General features: G+C 33.6%; 2 protein-coding genes across 4 annotated transcripts; one reads left to right on the forward strand and one right to left on the reverse strand.

The window, feature by feature from the left end:
- The first annotated feature begins 3643 nt into the window (after window positions 1–3643).
- On the forward strand, window positions 3644–8076 carry LOC140050329 (sequestosome-1-like). Of its 2 annotated transcripts, none has more exons than XM_072095478.1 (8): window positions 3644–3876; window positions 4972–5140; window positions 5310–5405; window positions 5518–5750; window positions 5931–6162; window positions 6319–6530; window positions 6662–6743; window positions 6964–8076. In XM_072095478.1, the coding sequence occupies exons 2-8, from the start codon at window positions 4972–4974 to the stop codon at window positions 7122–7124; spliced, it is 1185 nt and encodes a 394-aa protein (XP_071951579.1). In that variant the 5' UTR covers window positions 3644–3876; the 3' UTR covers window positions 7125–8076. The 2 variants fall into 2 exon arrangements, with proteins under 2 accessions (XP_071951579.1, XP_071951577.1); XM_072095476.1 differs by lacking the exon at window positions 3644–3876 and adding an exon at window positions 3989–4482.
- Window positions 8077–9278: 1202 nt separating this feature from the next.
- On the reverse strand, window positions 9279–17988 carry LOC140050328 (tetratricopeptide repeat protein 29-like). Of its 2 annotated transcripts, none has more exons than XM_072095475.1 (10): window positions 17886–17988; window positions 14200–14411; window positions 13745–13968; window positions 13425–13607; window positions 13121–13339; window positions 12925–13010; window positions 12528–12619; window positions 12150–12273; window positions 11799–12033; window positions 9279–11194 (listed from the first exon to the last, which is right to left on the reverse strand). In XM_072095475.1, exons 2-10 carry the CDS (start codon window positions 14409–14411, stop codon window positions 11172–11174), a joined length of 1398 nt encoding a protein of 465 aa, XP_071951576.1. In that variant the 5' UTR covers window positions 17886–17988; the 3' UTR covers window positions 9279–11171. The 2 variants fall into 2 exon arrangements, with proteins under 2 accessions (XP_071951576.1, XP_071951575.1); XM_072095474.1 differs by lacking the exon at window positions 17886–17988 and adding an exon at window positions 16101–16414.
- Window positions 17989–19040: the final 1052 nt, after the last annotated feature.

The raw sequence follows: 19040 nt of genomic DNA on the forward strand, positions 1-19040 counted from the left end.
TTCAACTGGAGTCACTCTTTATCCTGTTTTGAAATTATTTTTTTAGCGTTACTGAAATCATACATTATTGAAGTAAAAAATACTTTTCTGCAGTAGAATAAATTGATGATTTTAATTTCCTCCATCAGCCTCACTTCAAAACCATACAATAGATTGATATACTAAAGATTAAATACATTATTTGAATCTTTTTAAAAACCAAGTTTTTATTAAAAACGTTGATCTCATATTATTATATTATTATTATTATATACAGTAATATTGAATTGAGTACATTGAGCTAGATGAACATCACTAATGTTACCCCTCTAATTACAGGGTTCTTGAGCTAGATGAACATCACTAATGTTACCCCTCTAATTACAGGGTTCTTGAGCTAGATGAACATCACTAATGTTACCCCTCTAATTACAGGGTTCTTGAGCTAGATGAACATCACTAATGTTAGCCCTCTAATTGCAGGGTTCTTGAGCTAGATGAACATCACTAATGTTACCCCTCTAATTACAGGGTTCTTGAGCTAGATGAACATCACTAATGTTACCCCTCTAATTACAGGGTTCTTGAGCTAGATGAACATCACTAATGTTAGCCCTCTAATTGCAGGGTTCTTGAGCTAGATGAACATCACTAATGTTACCCCTCTAATTACAGGGTTCTTGAGCTAGATGAACATCACTAATGTTAGCCCTCTAATTACAGGGTTCTTGAGCTAGATGAACATCACTAATGTTAGCCCTCTAATTACAGGGTTCTTGAGCTAGATGAACATCACTAATGTTAGCCCTCTAATTACAGGGTTCTTGAGCTAGATGAACATCACTAATGTTAGCCCTCTAATTACAGGGTTCTTGAGCTAGATGAACATCACTAATGTTACCCCTCTAATTACAGGGTTCTTGAGCTAGATGAACATCACTAATGTTAGCCCTCTAATTGCAGGGTTCTTGAGCTAGATGAACATCACTAATGTTAGCCCTCTAATTACAGGGTTCTTGAGCTAGATGAACATCACTAATGTTAGCCCTCTAATTACAGGGTTCTTGAGCTAGATGAACATCACTAATGTTAGCCCTCTAATTACAGGGTTCTTGAGCTAGATGAACATCACTAATGTTACCCCTCTAATTACAGGGTTCTTGAGCTAGATGAACATCACTAATGTTACCCCTCTAATTACAGGGTTCTTGAGCTAGATGAACATCACTAATGTTAGCCCTCTAATTACAGGGTTCTTGAGCTAGATGAACATCACTAATGTTACCCCTCTAATTACAGGGTTCTTGAGCTAGATGAACATCACTAATGTTACCCCTCTAATTACAGGGTTCTTGAGCTAGATGAACATCACTAATGTTAGCCCTCTAATTACAGGGTTCTTGAGCTAGATGAACATCACTAATGTTACCCCTCTAATTACAGGGTTCTTGAGCTAGATGAACATCACTAATGTTACCCCTCTAATTACAGGGTTCTTGAGCTAGATGAACATCACTAATGTTACCCCTCTAATTACAGGGTTCTTGAGCTAGATGAACATCACTAATGTTACCCCTCTAATCACAGGGTTCTTGAGCTAGATGATAAACAGATGAACATCACTAATGTTACCCCTCTAATTACAGGGTTCTTGAGCTAGATGAACATCACTAATGTTACCCCTCTAATTACAGGGTTCTTGAGCTAGATGAACATCACTAATGTTACCCTTCTAATTACAGGGTTCTTGAGCTAGATGAACATCACTAATGTTACCCCTCTAATTACAGGGTTCTTGAGCTAGATGAACATCACTAATGTTACCCCTCTAATTACAGGGTTCTTGAGCTAGATGAACATCACTAATGTTACCCCTCTAATTACAGGGTTCTTGAGCTAGATGAACATCACTAATGTTACCCCTCTAATTACAGGGTTCTTGAGCTAGATGAACATCACTAATGTTACCCCTCTAATCACAGGGTTCTTGAGCTAGATGATAAACAGATGAACATCACTAATGTTACCCCTCTAATTACAGGGTTCTTGAGCTAGATGATAAACAGATGGACATCACTAATGTTACCCCTCTAATTACAGGGTTCTTGAGCTAGATGAGCTACAAATAACCCTCTAATTTTAAACCACTTTTGCGCCAGAAGCACAATTGCTCTGTATTCAGTATTTACATAATAGTAGTGTCCCTCTACTTGCTTTGTTCTTTTTACCCATCATTTTATAACTAGTATTAAATGCTTACATCGTCAAAATGATCACATGTTTGTTTTGTACATAGTAATAAATGTTTTCCTTCAAATTGTTTTCAAGTTTTTTTCATTTACTAGTTTATACTATAAGGTAAGCCTAATTTTGGGGAGGGGTGGGGAGGTTTGATGCAGCAGTGGGTAAGGAGATCCATTTGATCAAATGGTTCGTTCATCACAAAGTCCAAAGGATCGACGCAAGTTTTTCTTGATAAAATTGTACGTGCGCGTACAAACGCTGATAACATTGTATTCGTTTTTATACGCGCACCTCAGCTTTGTGTAACCATCTGTCCTAGATCTAGACAACACATACAAAAACTGTATTGAGGAAACGAGTATTATAGAGGGCGCTAGGTACTTAACTGTACTGTTTTATTTCGAGGCTCTGATAAGTTTGTTTGTTTGTTTGTTTTTACTATATTTCTTTAATTAAAGTTATAGATGTTGTTCTGGTTCATGTTCTTTTGTGGGCCTATATCAATTATAATATTTACAGGATTAATTGTACACATTCACGATACAGACAAAGCAACACAACATAGCCACAAAAGTCACATAGATTATGCTATATGCCTACACATACCAAGTTTATATATTTTGTTATTGTGGTTAAAAGATTCGGTCTAAATATTTTAATTTTAATTTTATTTAATATCAAAATTTTAGCCATAGGCGTCTGAATTTGTAGGGACTCCATATACTTGTGCGTAAGCGCATCGCATCGCGAGTAGCTAGTTTTAGCTTTATATTTGTTTAGAATTATTTATTCCTAAAAATTACATGATGTAATTAATTACAAATACAAAACAAATCAGACATTTAAAATGCGTGCATGTACGTACGTATCACTAAAACAAATATAGATAAATAAAACATACCGTACTTTGTATTACTAAAATACGCATTTAGGCCTAAGTAAAAATTCTATTCTACTGAATAGAGTGAGAAAATTGGTTGTTTATTGACATTTAATATAATTAAAAAACGAAGAAATGAGGTTTAGTTGTAAATTAATTGACAGTGCAGTGTGTATTTGTAGTATAGTAACATATAAGCATAGGAATAAGTTTCTCCATAGAAGTAACAAAATAACGAAAAACGCAACCTGGAAAGATAAAGAAGGCCATTTATTTTACGCTTTCGCAATATTATGTTTCGAAATTCTGAATTTGTTTATTTCGTCATAGCTTCGAGGTGATTCGAATATTTTAACAGATGCGTGTATGCCCATCCTATCATAAAAAAAAACAAATGAACTTGTTATTGATACTAATTCTATTTAAACGGGTAGGATTTTAACAACGGAATCGATGAACCGTGTTTGTGAAGCATGACGTCATGTCTATTTTTAGCACTAATCCTTGATGGCAGCTTTCAAAACAGTAAAGTCACTGGATCTAGTAGGTTCTAGTGTGAAAGGCTGTTTGTATATAAGTTAACGCTAAAACGTCGCTCTTCACTCAATCGACTGGCAGCAGGCAGAAGATCATCTACAAAAACGAAGACTGAAAAGCGTTTAACTTTACGACATTTCTACAATTTGCTAAATTTATAGCTACTACGATACCGCAGTTAAAAAAGCAGTAGGACTAATTATTTTGAAGATCATCAGAGACGCAAAACGTGAAATGTGAGTAGGCCTACATTACTTGTATGATTGGAAATATCATCATACATCATTTTTCTGCGTCTCTTTTTTATTCTTCCTTAGTAAAAGCAAAAAAATTACTTTTAATTAAACCAAATAATATTTGGTAATGTGATGCGATATGCAATAGAATACTAAACACACATTTTCCTAGAACCAGCTTATTCTTGAACTTGTAATTATTAATCAAAATTACAGTATAACTCACTAAAACAGTTTTAAACTTAAAAATTGGCTTAAATACTAAAGGCCAGGGAGTCTGCCTGAATATGCAATACATTCGAACTAATGTAAAAGATCCTGTTATATTTAGTTGGAATAGGTAATCTAAGAATTGTATTATTATATATGAATTAAAAGAACCGATTTTTCTAGCAAGATGATTTTCTTACATAACGGCATCATACTCATAGTTTAAGCACTAACTTGTTCTCTAAAATAAGTCAAGCGTGTTAAAATGATGACGTCATAATTGGCCAATCATAATTCGTAATCTCTCTTCGCTTCACTGCTGCTTCTACTCTGATGTCAACAAAATCGTCACGAAATTTGTGTACCAAAAATTGATGTTTAAATAATTAATTAAATGTACGCTTAATTTAAAATTTGTGTATGATATGCATGGAGTATTAGTCTTTGAGTTAGTTAAGGATTTTAATGCTTTTAAGTTGTGTAAATTAATTAAGCAGCAATGTCAGTAGGCCTCCTCATCATAGTCTATTATATAGCTGGCTAGTGTAGTAGACTCTAGTACTAGTAGTAAGTAGAGTATGTTCGGGGCGCTCTGCTCCGATCCTGGTGTAGTGTAGGTGGTCAGGAATTTATCGTGGTCAGCAGCCTACATAGACTACTTTAGGTCTAATTACTAATAACTATATAGTAGTTTATGCATGGAGGTATAAAATTATACCTCCATGGTTTAATGTGGCCTGCTAGAGTTTTGGATCAATATAAGATAACGCATATTTAGGTGGGTTTTTATTTTGCAAACAACTATACTATAAGCATATCCCCATAGGCCATATAGCTTTTAATGTTACAATTTTAATTTATGATTATTTAATTAATTATTCACAGATGTCACTCACTGTCAAAGCATACCTAAAGTCGTCAGATGATGACACAGAAATTAGACGATTCTCATTGGACGAGGGTGTCACCAGTAGCTACGAGTACCTGTCCAAAAAGATAGTGTCGGTATTTCCAAAACTTGTGAATGCTGGTAACATCAAAATTGCCTACAAAGGTAAGTTTATTCTTGGGTTTTTTTTCATTCTCCATTTTTTTTTTCATTCTTCCGCTTAACTCTCTAATTATATATACAGTAAAGGCCTATTGTTTTTAGGAGCACTAGTTTATTCCTAAAATCGTATTCTATTTAATTAAATCATTTATTCTTTTCCGGTATTTTACAGATTCTGAAGGAGATTTGGTAACATTCTCTAGTGATGAGGAGCTGATCGAAGGTCTTGGTCAGATTCAGGAAGAAATCTTTCGTGTTTACATTCACGGTAAATTATTTTATAATTATGATTTTAGTATATGTATTTAAATGCTCAAAATGTCACCAATTGTTTTTGATTAAATAGTATTTAACATTTACAAATATTTGTTACCATGTAGAATCCAAGAAGGGACCAGGTAAACCATGCGGCCCCTGCGGGGATGAAGAGGAACCCCCCCAACACTTTGGGGTTGTTTGCGATGGATGCGAAGGGCCAGTACGTGGACCAAGGTTCAAGTGCAAGACTTGCCCAGACTTTGATCTTTGCAAGAAATGCAAGAAAACCGGAATTCATCCCGATCATGAATTTCAGAAGATTCCACGGCCAGCTGGAAGAGGTCCATTCTTCGGAGTAAGTTATTTTAACATCGATATCAAAAATTAACTATTAGTTACTAGGTTAACTAACTATTACTAGGTTACCTAACTAACTATTACTAGGTTAAGAGAAAGACTAATTAGATAGTTTTACAATAATTTATTTTATTCACTTACTGATTTGTGCTCAACTTTTAAATTTGTTTTCCTGCAGCACGGCCAATGGAATCCTGGATATCGATTCCCACCATTTGCTGGTCCTTTTGGTTGCCACCCTGGCATGAAACGCTTCCATAGGCACATGCGTCAACAGCAGCAGCAACAACAGCAGCAAGAGGGAGCTGAAGCTAAGCCTAACGTTGAAGAGATGAATGAGGAGGCTAAGCAGGCTACTGAGTTCCTTCAGAAGATGGGAGAGTCTGTTGCTCAAATGCTGGACCCATTTGGTAAGATGTGATGAACTTACTACTTTCTAATACAAAAGAGTAAAACAAGATATTAAGACAATAACTATTGAAAACTATCTACAGTATTCTTGGATCAACCATTATATCTTAGTAAACATTGATTCTTAGTAATAGCTTAATTTTCACCATTTGCAGGTATTGATGTTGACATCGACGTTGAACATGGAGGTGTACGATTCCCAGGGCGTCATGGTGGGTGTGGAAGAAGAGGTAAAGGTCAAGGCAAGCATGGAGGCAAGGGTGGTAAGAAGGCAAACAAAGGCGAAGACAATTCAGAAGCTACCACCAGCCAGGAGAATGCAATGGATGCAGAATCGGGTGATGGCAAGCCGGCTGCAGAAGGCATGGTATGACATTCATTGATATTCTATCTAGGTTTCTAGGTCAATAACATAGAATAACATAGAATAGTCATTATTATGTTTGTTATTGTTTGTTTATGTTTATTTTAACAATTAAGTTATTTTTATATTATTAGGAGACCGACAATGGAAAAACCCAAGAGACTGACACTGAATGGACCATGGTGCAAGATGGGGTACCACTACCAGGAACTGAAGGTAACACATTACGGTTCAGAATTAGGATTTGGAAGAGAGTTATTGAAATTGATTTGAGGAGGAGTGATTGAAATTGATGGATTGATTGAATGTGGTTGAGTAACAGTATACATAATGTAGCTAAATTATTTTGTAATAAAGTACCACAAGGTCAATGCTTTGTAATACATATGCAATAAAAGAAAGAAACGCTTTATTAATATTTTTGTTCACGCATTAGATCCACGACAGGCCCAGGCACTTGCTCAGATGAAGGCAATGGGTTTTGACGATGAAGGAGGTTGGTTGTCACAACTGCTGAAAGCAAAGAACTACGACATTGGACGTGTTTTGGATGCCATCAAGCTGGGGCAACCACGCGTTGGTGGAGGTAACTACTAGCCTCCTACCAAGCTGGCCCTAGCAAGAAAAATCCAGGGGCTTAGGAGCAACATCTTTGGCTGGTCCGGATGTTGGCAACACTCCTTTTCAACTTTGTTTTATTAGATAGATGGTATTGGCACTATGTATAACCTTAATGTTTTAACATTTGATCATGTATTTTAAATGAAAACTGAGAATATATGTTTTGTTCTATAGACAAGATATATTTCAGATATTAAACTCAAATATTATGTGGTGGTAAAGTTATATTTAAATTAAAGCATAGAAATTATAGATGTACCCTGATTGGTCAATTGATATCATGTAATATATAACTATAAGAAAGAAGTAATATAATATGCTTTATTATTGAAATTTACAATGGAATTTTTGGAACAAATTCCCACTTTTTAGTGGTTTTTTTTCACCATTCACCGACTTCTTGATTCTGTTAAAAGTCATTTATTAAAGTAAATAAAATTATTTAAAATATTTTGATTAAAATGAATTAAATTAATAATTATTATACCAGGAATTTCGAAAATAAATATATCTATTTTGGTTAAATATACCACAATCTCAATGCCATTTTAAAGAATATGTAAATTTGAAATTAACTAAAACGAGTTGTTTTTCCCAAATACAGTAAATGGTTAATGGAATTTATTGTTGAAATATTTAGTGGAAGCTAGAATAGTTTGTTATTAAAGAAAGTGTATTTAAGAAAGTTGACAACAATTAAATGTTGTGAGCAGAATTAGATAAAGTCATGTATACTTAAATTTACATGTGATCTCCAAAATATTCCAACTTCCAAAATAGTTACTTATCATACCTCTACAGTTACATACTTGTGCCAAGTGACAGCATTTGAATCATTTACTATCCACGTGACCAATGTGAAAGGCTTCTTAAAGAGAATGAATTATGTCAAAGGCTCAATAAAGAAAGATTTATTTGAAATATGTAATGTCAGCCGTATCATTTTCTGTACTATTATAGATTTTTTTTTAATAATCCAAAATATTCGCTCTTTTAAATGTCATTTTAATGCATTAATATTACTATGTGAGCTTCGTATGGACGTATGCTAAAAGTTGTCTCGAAATTTTCCTTTTCCGAAAATTCCTAAAATTCTGTATATTAATTTACTTTTCGTGTGCTATAGGCCTGAACTTGTTTAGGTTCTTTGTTTTATGTCCCTCATGTGTAATTGTGTATTGAGATGTTATCTTAGCAGGACAGTCTGTACCTCTTACATGATTTATTTAATACATTTTGTAAAAAATATTTAAGCTCTGAATGGGAGAAACGGTCCTCTTTATTCTTCAACCAACAGGGCCATTACTGGTTGATACAATATATATATTAAAAAGTGGATATTTTGGAAATTTTTTTGAAAAAATCCCTGTACAGGGAAATTTTCGAAAAATGGCCGATTTTTTACCCTTTTATTTTTTGACATAAATGGTTACTACAGCATAATAAACATGCGCAGAGTCGAATAATTGTTTCTGCGCATGTCAATTGAGCTATAGTAGCCACTTTTGACATAAATGGTTGCTATAGCATAATAAACATGCGCAGAGTCAAATAATGCGTTCTGCGCATGTCAATTGTGCTATAGTAACCAGTTTTATCGAAAAATAAAAAGGACGAAAATTGGCCATTTAAAAAAAAAAATCCCTGTACTGTACAGGGAAATTTTCAAAAATGCCCGATTTTCGACCCTTTTATTTTTTGACATAAATGGTTACTATAGCATAATAAACATGCGCAAAGTCAAGTAATGCGTTCTGCGCATGTGAATTGTGCTATAGTAACCACTTTTGACATAAATGGTTACTATAGCATAATAAACATGCGCAGAGTCGAATAATGCGTTCTGCGCATGTCAATTGTGCTATAGTAACCACTTTTGACCTAAATGGTTACTATTATAATAAACATGCGCAGAGTCGAATAATTGGTTCTGCGCATGTCAATTGTACTATAGTAACCACTTTTGACATAAATGGTTACTATAGCATAATAAACATGCGCAGAGTCGAAGAATACATTCTGCGCTTGTGAATTGTGCTATAGTAACCAGTTTTATCGAAAAATAAAAAGGTCGTAAATTTGCCATTTTTTTGAAAAAATCCCTGTACTATAGTACAGGGAAATTTTTGAGAAATGCCCAAATTTCGACCTTTTTATTTTTTGATATAACTACTTACTATGGCTCTATAAGATGATGATAACACAGTATATGCGCATATATGGCAATATTATTGCATAATTATTGATTTTTAAAAAGTGGATATTTTGGCCATTTTTAGAAAAAATCACTGTCATAGTACAGGGAAATTTTGGAAAAATGCCCAAATTTCCACCTTTTAATTTTTTGACATAGCTAGTTACTATGGCTCTATAGGATGGCTCTATAGGATGATGTTAACACAATATATGCGCATATATGGCAATATTAACGCACAATGGGTAAGAAAGAATATAATATATTCTACATTCGCAACATTTAATTTCTAAGTAGTCACAGAACATAAATTGTGATTGAATTTCCTCAATACTACCCCATATCCCAAAACAACCCCATCCCTTCATAATACAAGAAATGAATCAAATGGTTTTCAAACATCACTAATATCAATGCCTATGGGGTTAGTAGAATGGAAGTTATATTAATCATCTGTTAAGATTTTTGATACTCTGGATCGAGCCCTATTTTAGAAGTCACATCAAACGCTACATTAACAATTTTTTGCTAAAACAACTCAACCGATTCGTGTTATTATCTGGGTTGAATTAAATATTGGAATTAATTATGAACAATACAACTGAAAATATAATAGTAATATTGCAGTACTAGCGATCATCACTGGCGGCCTGTTTACTAATCAATCAGACTTGTGGTGGCACTACTCATTTCTTATGGATAATATAATGCAACATCATTGTTTTGTCGAGTTCTGTCGACACTATCAAACTTTATGTGACAAAAAATGTGATGTGCCCATATGGTTGAGATATGTCCAAATATAGTAGTGATATGACATCATCATGTCCATATATGGGCACATCACATAAAATAAGGTTTGATAGTGTAGACAAAGCTTTAGGCAAATAGATTGTTTATTGATTGTATTTTAGGATACATCAATATGTATCAAAATAGTTTGTCTTTCTTGCCGCCACCACAAGACTTAGGTGATTTAGTACATTGCAGTCAGGTGATCATTAGTACTTGCCAAGCTGCCCATGAAGTGCATTTAACTACATGCTAAAACGACACCCAAGAAAGTCACCAATCAAAACAGGTGTCTTTTGGTTCAAAGAACTGTTCTGATTGGATGACATGTTCACTTGAGTGCCAAACATTGGCTCATCGCAACATAGCAGCCAATTTGAGGTAGATGAAGAAGGCCCGTCTATACAAGCCTTTTTTATACAATACAATAAGCCAAAAAAAAAAAGATGCTCATTAAAAAGATTCTACTTGCAAATAAGGCACACTTAAATAAATTTTCCTTTTGTTTATGTAGTCTAGTTTTTAAACACTAAAACTAAGGGCCTGTTCAGACCTACAGAGTTATGCTTTTGTATCGTATGTGGCGTAAAACTCTTACTGGACCAGTAAGAAATTAGCGGAAGCCATCTCTTATGACACTGAACTCTTGTTGGTTATGAAAGCCCAACAAATCAACAACTTTGATCTTAAACTGATCAAATTTACTCTGAACGTACCATCACAAAACATTCATGCATGAATGAACGAAACAAATTTGTAAAATAACAAATAAAAACATTTTGACACTTATGTACTAAAAGATATCACACGCAAACAAGTATACATTTTATCCTCCATGATGATACTACGAATTATATCAATTTAACCCCAAATTGCCTAGTATTTTATATATAAACCACACAATGTTATGATTGTATGATCTCTCTTTATTATTATTTACACAGCTTAAAAGATCTACTAAGCTATTTACAGCTTCTCTATATACACACTGAACTTGGTTATTCAGATACAGTTATATTTTTGTTGACATAAACAACCTACGAATCTTCATTCTCCGTGTCTGAAAAAAAATAAAAATTAATTTATGTTTATTGAATACAAATAAACATAAAATAATACCTCTTTCACATCTGCATAAATTATTACAACTTGTAACCTGGTTTGATCTTCCGACTTATTAACGTTTTCATACTTGATTACTATGATTGGTCAGTTTAATACCAGGGCAATACCCAGTATAAATATAAATTTCAATTCAAATATAAATTTCAATTCAATTCAATTCAATACACGCGCGCAGTAAGAACTGAGAACATCTTGGTACAAAAACATGCCTCTCACCAGTGAGATGTGACAAGGGTAATAACCTGGGCAATACACGCGTGCAGTAAGAACTGTGAACGTCTTCGTACAAAAACATGCCTCTCACCAGTGAGATGTGACAAGGGTAATACCAGGGCAATACACGCGCGCAGTAAGAACTGTGAACATCTTGGTACAAAAACATGCCTCTCACCAGTGAGATGTGACAAGGGTAATACCAGGGCAATACACGCGCGCAGTAAGAACTGTGAACATCTTGGTACAAAAACATGCCTCTCATCAGCGAGATGTGACAAGGGTATAAGAGTTCATATAAATAAATAGATAATTTGTTAACTCACGTTGTTCAGTCAAAGTCTCCTCAAACTGATCACTTCGCATGTCCTTCCAATTAAGAAGTCGTTTCTTTAGTTCACGGGAAGGTTGATCAACGCATATAGCAAATGCTTGCAAGGCCTTGTGGGCGCTGGAGATCCCAAAGAGCACCCTCGTTGATGCTGTGGCAACATTGTCGTTCATACTGCGAGCGATATTGAATGCTTTGCCAAAATACTGAGATGCTTTCTCATACTCCCCCTATAAAATTTAACATTTTTAAAGCAATGATTAGAACAAGGTGTTATGTATGAATTATCAAAATTCCTTAAAAAATGGTCTCTCTGGATATATAAAGTTGAATTGAGTAAACTTACCAATGAATTGAATATGTTTCCTAAACACGTACAAGCCTCAGATTGAGCGCCATCTTGTTTACTCTTTTCTGCGACGTCAACAAACATCTCCAGATAACGTATGGCATCTTCTAGTTTACCTTGACTATAAATAGAGAAGTAACAATTATTGTATGTTTACCTATTGTACACTGTACAATATAAATATCAATTATGAGACCGTTTTACACCAGGTGAATTAATTCTGTTGCAAATTTTACTAGTTCGACAAAAAGAGTGTAATGTGCCCAAATATGGTAGTAATATGTCGCATATAAGTTTGATAGTCTAGAACGAGCTTAAGAATAAGATAGAGGGTGATAGATGATTATTGCAGTATGAATACTTATTTTAACTTACTTCTCGTATGATTTAGCTATAGCTTGACAGGCTTTCCCCACTCCTACTTCATCTCCAAGTTTTTTACACATGTCCATAAATCCATTGTGATACTGCCAATTTACAAACATATTAAACATTTAAAATGATAATCAATCCATCAATATTATGTCCATCTAATAACCAATATCTATATGTGGTTTTATTTATTTTTATCTAATTTATTTTAGTTTGTACATCTTAAGCTTGGTTCCTACTAGAGACGCAAGCAAGTTGACCAATGACAACTATCTGTTTGAATTTGAATAATTCATCGCTTTGTGATTGGTGAAATCACATACATCCTTGTGTTGCATCTCTAGTGGGAACCAAGCTTAAGATGTTACAAACTGATTTCAGACTAGTGTTATAAATGTACCATAAGAGCTGTTTCTGAATCTGCTATGTCTTCATAAGCCAGGCCTAGTCTGTAGCTTGCATCACCTTCTTTAGCCTCGTCACCACCTTTCAGAAAACAAATATTAAGTTAGTTAATAGCTAGGCTAGGGGGCTAGTATTTAGTCCTAATCCATTAACTTCACCCTACAAATACATTATGATGATAGCAAACTTACTTTCTTTAGCCATATCAAAGGCTTGCTGGAAGTATTTGATGGCTAGCTCTGCGTTGTCGCTATCCCCTTTTTGTAATGCATCCGCTACAGCTGTGTACACCCTACGGAGATGTTCGCAAGCCGACGAGTGCAAATTCTTTCCATCGCTTGTGCACCATTCGTTTTTGGATGTTAAGTTGTAAAATTCTTCAAAATTTTCTGTTGCTTTGTTGTAATCTCCTAAAAAAACAAATTCATAAATGTTTTATTCTTGTTTTGGGTCATATTACTATTAAATTTGGGTCATACGTAGTATTTTACTTACGTCTACGTTCGAAGGCAAGGCCCATGTTACAATGCGCTTCCCCTTTCGTCCGTCCATCGCCTGGGATATCAACAGACGTGCTGAGACATGAGGAAAAGAAATGGTCGGACAACCAAAGATCACCAGAGGTCAGGAAGTATTCCGCTAATTTATTCCTAGCTTTGTAAACTGCTTCTAGATCATCTAAAAAAAAATAAACAAAATTAGAAGTGTGATGTGCTCAAATATGGTAGTGATATGCCCAAATATGGTAGTGGTATGACATCATCATGTCCATATATGGGCACATAACATTTTCACAGTACAACAATGTTACATACTTATTCTCAAAGCACCCTCCGCTTCTGTCAAATGTAATTTCAACTCATTTAGTTTTTCTTCCTGATCTTCGAGTAATGTGGTCGAGGAGTCGGAATCATTACTGCCTGATTTGAATTGCTGATCCTTCTGTTGTCTAATCAGCGCAAAGAGTTCTGAGAACGAGTGATGGTATCCATCCTTCAACATCTCTACGCACAGGTTGTGTTTATAACTGTTGCGGTATCTGTAATTAAAAACCGTTTTTAATTTTTCCCATTGGAATCAATTTTTACTAATATCTGAATACTGTTAGACCATTACAGTAGGCCTAAATCTATTTTTTGGTTTATTGCAATTTTTTTATAGTAATACGAAGATGCTTGTTTTTATAATACAGAAAAAATTACGGTACAATATATAACATTTAGTGGTTTTCAAACAAATTATTTTACTGTAAATAGATAAATTTACTAACTTTTGAACATCTGTGTTTGATAGGTTAGGTTGTTTCTGCCACATCGTGTGTTGTTTCAGTTGTACTTCTCTTTTCATCTTCAGCGTTGGTTTACGGTAGCCATCTTGAGGTTTTAGCTTGTTTGGTGGGCTCGGCACACGGTGTAACGTAACCTGGCCACGCATTTTGGAGTGCTCATGAGACGTGGGAATTGCGGGTAACGGAGCAGCCATCTGTAGAAATATAATCAATTATTAAATTATAATAAATAAAGTGTTACAATATATCATCTAATGTTGTTACAATTGTGTCACCATGTGTTCATATGTTTTTATATGCAATAAATGTTTAGTTATTTCCTTGGGAAGAGTGCACTATGTAGTTGTTATACAAGTGAGAATTAATATCATAAGGCATTTAATAATAATGCAGACAGTCTCGAAATTAAGCGACACATTTCAAGAATCTATTCACATCATCAAAAGCCTAGAGTACTGATATACCTTCTTAATATTCTTGTTGCATGTGTTTGTAAATATATGCTCCATAACTAAAAATTGTAGGCCTATATTGTTTTTACTTTTTGTAATTTGTTTGATATGGATGAAATATTTTCGAAATAAAAGACATTATTGATTGATTTCAAAATTCTGTGTTTATTCTGCAAGTAAGATCTTAGTAAATATGGTTTTATAGTTTGTTAAATACAACACCTGCGCATTTGTAAATGATATCCCACTGCTTCACAATCAATAAAGCAAATTTAAACATGACCTCGGTAATTATATAACTGGACACCAGATTGTCCAGAATTGACTCAATGGTCGAGTAATTAATCTCCACTCGGGTCAGTTCAGTTAGGACAAACAAACATGCAATTACTGATCACTATACTATACTATAATACTCTGTATAGCACAAAAGGCTGAAGACAGGGAGAAATATTTTACATAAAATAATTCTTTATAATATTTAAATTGTACTGTATTTGAATACTGTTATAATCAAGTACAAAATCAATGTTATGATCATAAATAAAAAATAAATATTGTATGCAGACTGTATTAAAGGTAAAGCAATTCTGCAAAAAAAATACTGTTTTGATCAAAGTACACTACAGTACTATGACAGGAAATTCATCTAGTTCAAATGGTCAACCTACTATTTAGCTTAAATGGTCAGTTTCAACTCTATACACACTGACCTTCAAGTACTTTGTATGCTAATCTATTTAAAGCTGTCAAACATATTAGCATCAGGACAATGTCAGGGTCAAGCTGTGGTATATTGAACTTGGGCTTTAATGGTCAAACCAACTGAAGAAAAGGCTTGGAGCGTTTTCCTTTTTATAGCTTACAATTATTTACTATTGGTTGACAGATTCATAACATAAACACTCCTTACAAAGAAGACCATTGTATGTCAATTCTATTTAACACACATTGGGTATAACACAACACCAGAATATGATCATAAAATTAGTAGTATTGTATTTTATTACTAAAATAACCTTACATACAAATCTGATCTGGGTTAATAACTGAGAAATAGTATAACTACAACATATTTCCCAGTTATATTATAGAGCAATCACAAAAAAATGAACTCTCCTCCAAATATAATTTGCTTATTTAATGGTTTAATTTGATTTCCGGTACACACATTTTGAAAGAACACATGATAAACCGAAACGGCAAATAACGGTGTTGAAATTAATTTATGAGCAAACAAATGATTCAATAAAAATGACAGACATTTTTAATCTGTTAATTATCGCGCATTTTTTCATTGACGCTAACTTTATTGCTAAAATTTCACTACTGTGTACAGTAAATACATTTGTGTAAATTTACTGAATTCATTACATTCATTATTATTATATAATAATCATTTAATACAATGGTGCAAAGAATAATACTCACTTAAATATAATGATCACAATTTCAGGCAACCTCTAACCACAAATTGTAAAAACCACAAAAACATGGCATCCATCATTACATAACAGCTTGTAGACAAAATAGCTTGCACTCTATGGTATTACTAACTACTACCTGATTTAAGTTCAAGGATAAATTATATCAAGTCCAAGTTGACATCATCAAACAAAAAGGGCAAATTATATCATAATTGTTGGCCAGGCCAGTGTGTGTTGTAGGGATGGCGGATATTTCACGCCATCCCTACCATACACCAAGTCCTGGCCAACAGCAACGACGAGTGTGTAAGCTACACTTGGCTGACTGCTGTCGTTGTATTGGCCTAACCAAAAGCCAACCACTCATGCACAGTATTGGCTGCTGAGATAGGATAGTCTGATAGGCTGTTGCTTACCCTTATGTTGACCTATTTCTATAAAAAGCTGCCTGTATTAATTGTTGCCATAGGCTTCAACAGATTAAATTCCATCTCTATAAGCACTTTGAATTACTGTACAAGGGGAGCAGGGGGATTGCAAGATTCCCTTTTTCCTTCCTATAAATTAATAAAGCTAAAGCTACTTTAGTTTATATAATAAATAAATATACTGTATACAATTAAAAAAATCATGACATACACGAAGCATTTTAATCTCCAGTAATAATCAACATTAAACTATAATCTAATACTATTACTAATAATAAAAATCAAAAAATACCATTGATTTGTCAATAAAATAAATATATATATAATTTTTTAACTAACAATGTTTTGTTTTTGACTTTAAGTTTAATCTACTGTAGATCAATATAAAATCTATGCTTAATATTTACAAAAACGCAATTTTCAATTATCAAAATGCTGTATAATAATCAATTCTAGAACAGGGGGTTTTTGGGTATGAAAAAAAAAATAGTGGGTGGGATTATCCAAAAAATTGTAAAACAAGTCTTTTCCATTAAAAAAAAATTGAAATTTTTTTTTTTTAATGATTAAATATTTGCTGCCACCACAATCACTATAATTACAATATATGGTTTAAGTTAAATTTAGACTACCTAAAGCAAGGCAAAAGTATTCTACATCTAGGCAAGCTTGTAGCAGGATGATTTTTTGGACCAGCAATTGGGATATGTAGAAGTGCATTTAAAAAAAAGCTATACCCAATTAATACCGATTATATTGATAATTTTATATTTGTTTTTTTTATCCTGGTACATGTAATTTTTTTTATGACATTGCTAAAATTATCAATCGTCTTACCAGTTGGTCCCAATCGTCCAGTATTTTCAGAACCATGTTCAGAACCAACGTCTTAGCGTTGGGCCCGATAGTATTTTGTGTTGTGATACAACTTTACTTAATTAATAGCACATGCGTGAAACCTGATTCGGTAATACTACTAACACTGAACAGGGCCTACTGTACTAGGCCTACTAGCTAGGCTAGAGAGAGTAGTAGAGAGGCAGGCCTAGCCTAGGTCTAGGCCCTACATATTTTTATATTTTTCTTACTTTATTTAAATCCAATAATTATTAATTTTTTGTTTCCGAGAATGTTTTGGGCCCGATCGTCTGGGCCCGAACGTCTCTGGTCCCGATCGTCTCTCCCTGCGCTGCTGATGAACCAAAACAACACCACCCTGTCCTGCTGCTGACTAGAGTAGAGGGCTAGCCTAGGCTAGGGGCCTAGGCCTCTCGGCCTAATAAGCTTTTATTTAGGAGATTAGTCTCTGTGTTGGGTTGTCATAATTATAAGTATGTGCACGTATAAATAAATTAACAAACCTTCAATTTAGGAGAGTCTTGCTAATACATAACCGTCTAAATAATGTCAATTTTTATCACATTTCAGTTCTAACTTTTTTGGGATTGTTGCTTAGAAACATCCTAGACCTAGCCTCGTACACAAATATTCCAACATTTTCCAAGAGAGAGAGGTAAAAATAAATAGAAAATTCATTGCCACAAATTTAAAATTATGAAATATGATTATCATTAATAACCAGTTCAAACAATTATTACCCTACTTTATATTTTAAATTATAAATATTATTTAAAATAGATTTTTTGCAATCTTCTTGGTTGTCGGCTGCTCTTAATTCCCAAAATTGGTGGCGCTAATTTGATATATTCCTTCGGCACCAAAGTGGACTTCTGACATGTTCGGTTTATTACCAGGCATTATAATGGCTACTGTGTATAGTAATAGTACCTAGAAAGGAAATATAGATATTAATTTATTTCCATCACTCATAATATAGAAGTTATTAAATTTTAAAAATTACTTTGAACGATGTATTTATATGAAATTAATGAAATGACGATTGATGATTCTCATTGAAGATTTCCTGGACCAGCTAAGACTATGACTTCCGATAAATATATTTATATATATATATATAATAATAATATAATAATAACAACTTTATTTAAAAACGGATGCAACACTTGAATCACCATATTGGTGTTTTTCACAAGGCCGTTACTTACTACAAAACTATTTATACTATTACACAAGTTATCAATTACAGTACAAAAACAACAACAACAACAAAAAAAAAAAAAAAAAAAAAGATTTCATGAAAAAATATAGAGTTTCAAGTATATTTTATCTTTGGTCATTTATCATTTTTTTAAATATATGTATATTAGGAGCTGTAATTGCATTTGAGTTTATAGCATTTAAACTATTCCATAGCTTTGCGCCAGAATACGAGAAACTTTTCTTTTTATACTCAGTGTTTGCCTTATGTAAACTTAATTTAAATCTTTGAGCGCCTGTGAGCTAGAGTCATACCTAGATGTATGTGTAATTATTTTAGCCGCTCTATTTTGGAGTACTTGGAGTTTATATTTGAGGGTTTGGTTACAACGACCCCATACTACATTGCAGTAGTCAAAATGGTGGGCTATGATAGATTTGTACATTAATGATTGAAT

This window comes from Antedon mediterranea, chromosome 5 (assembly GCF_964355755.1).
Source record: "Antedon mediterranea chromosome 5, ecAntMedi1.1, whole genome shotgun sequence".
In the NCBI taxonomy this organism is placed as follows: domain Eukaryota; kingdom Metazoa; phylum Echinodermata; class Crinoidea; order Comatulida; family Antedonidae; genus Antedon; species Antedon mediterranea.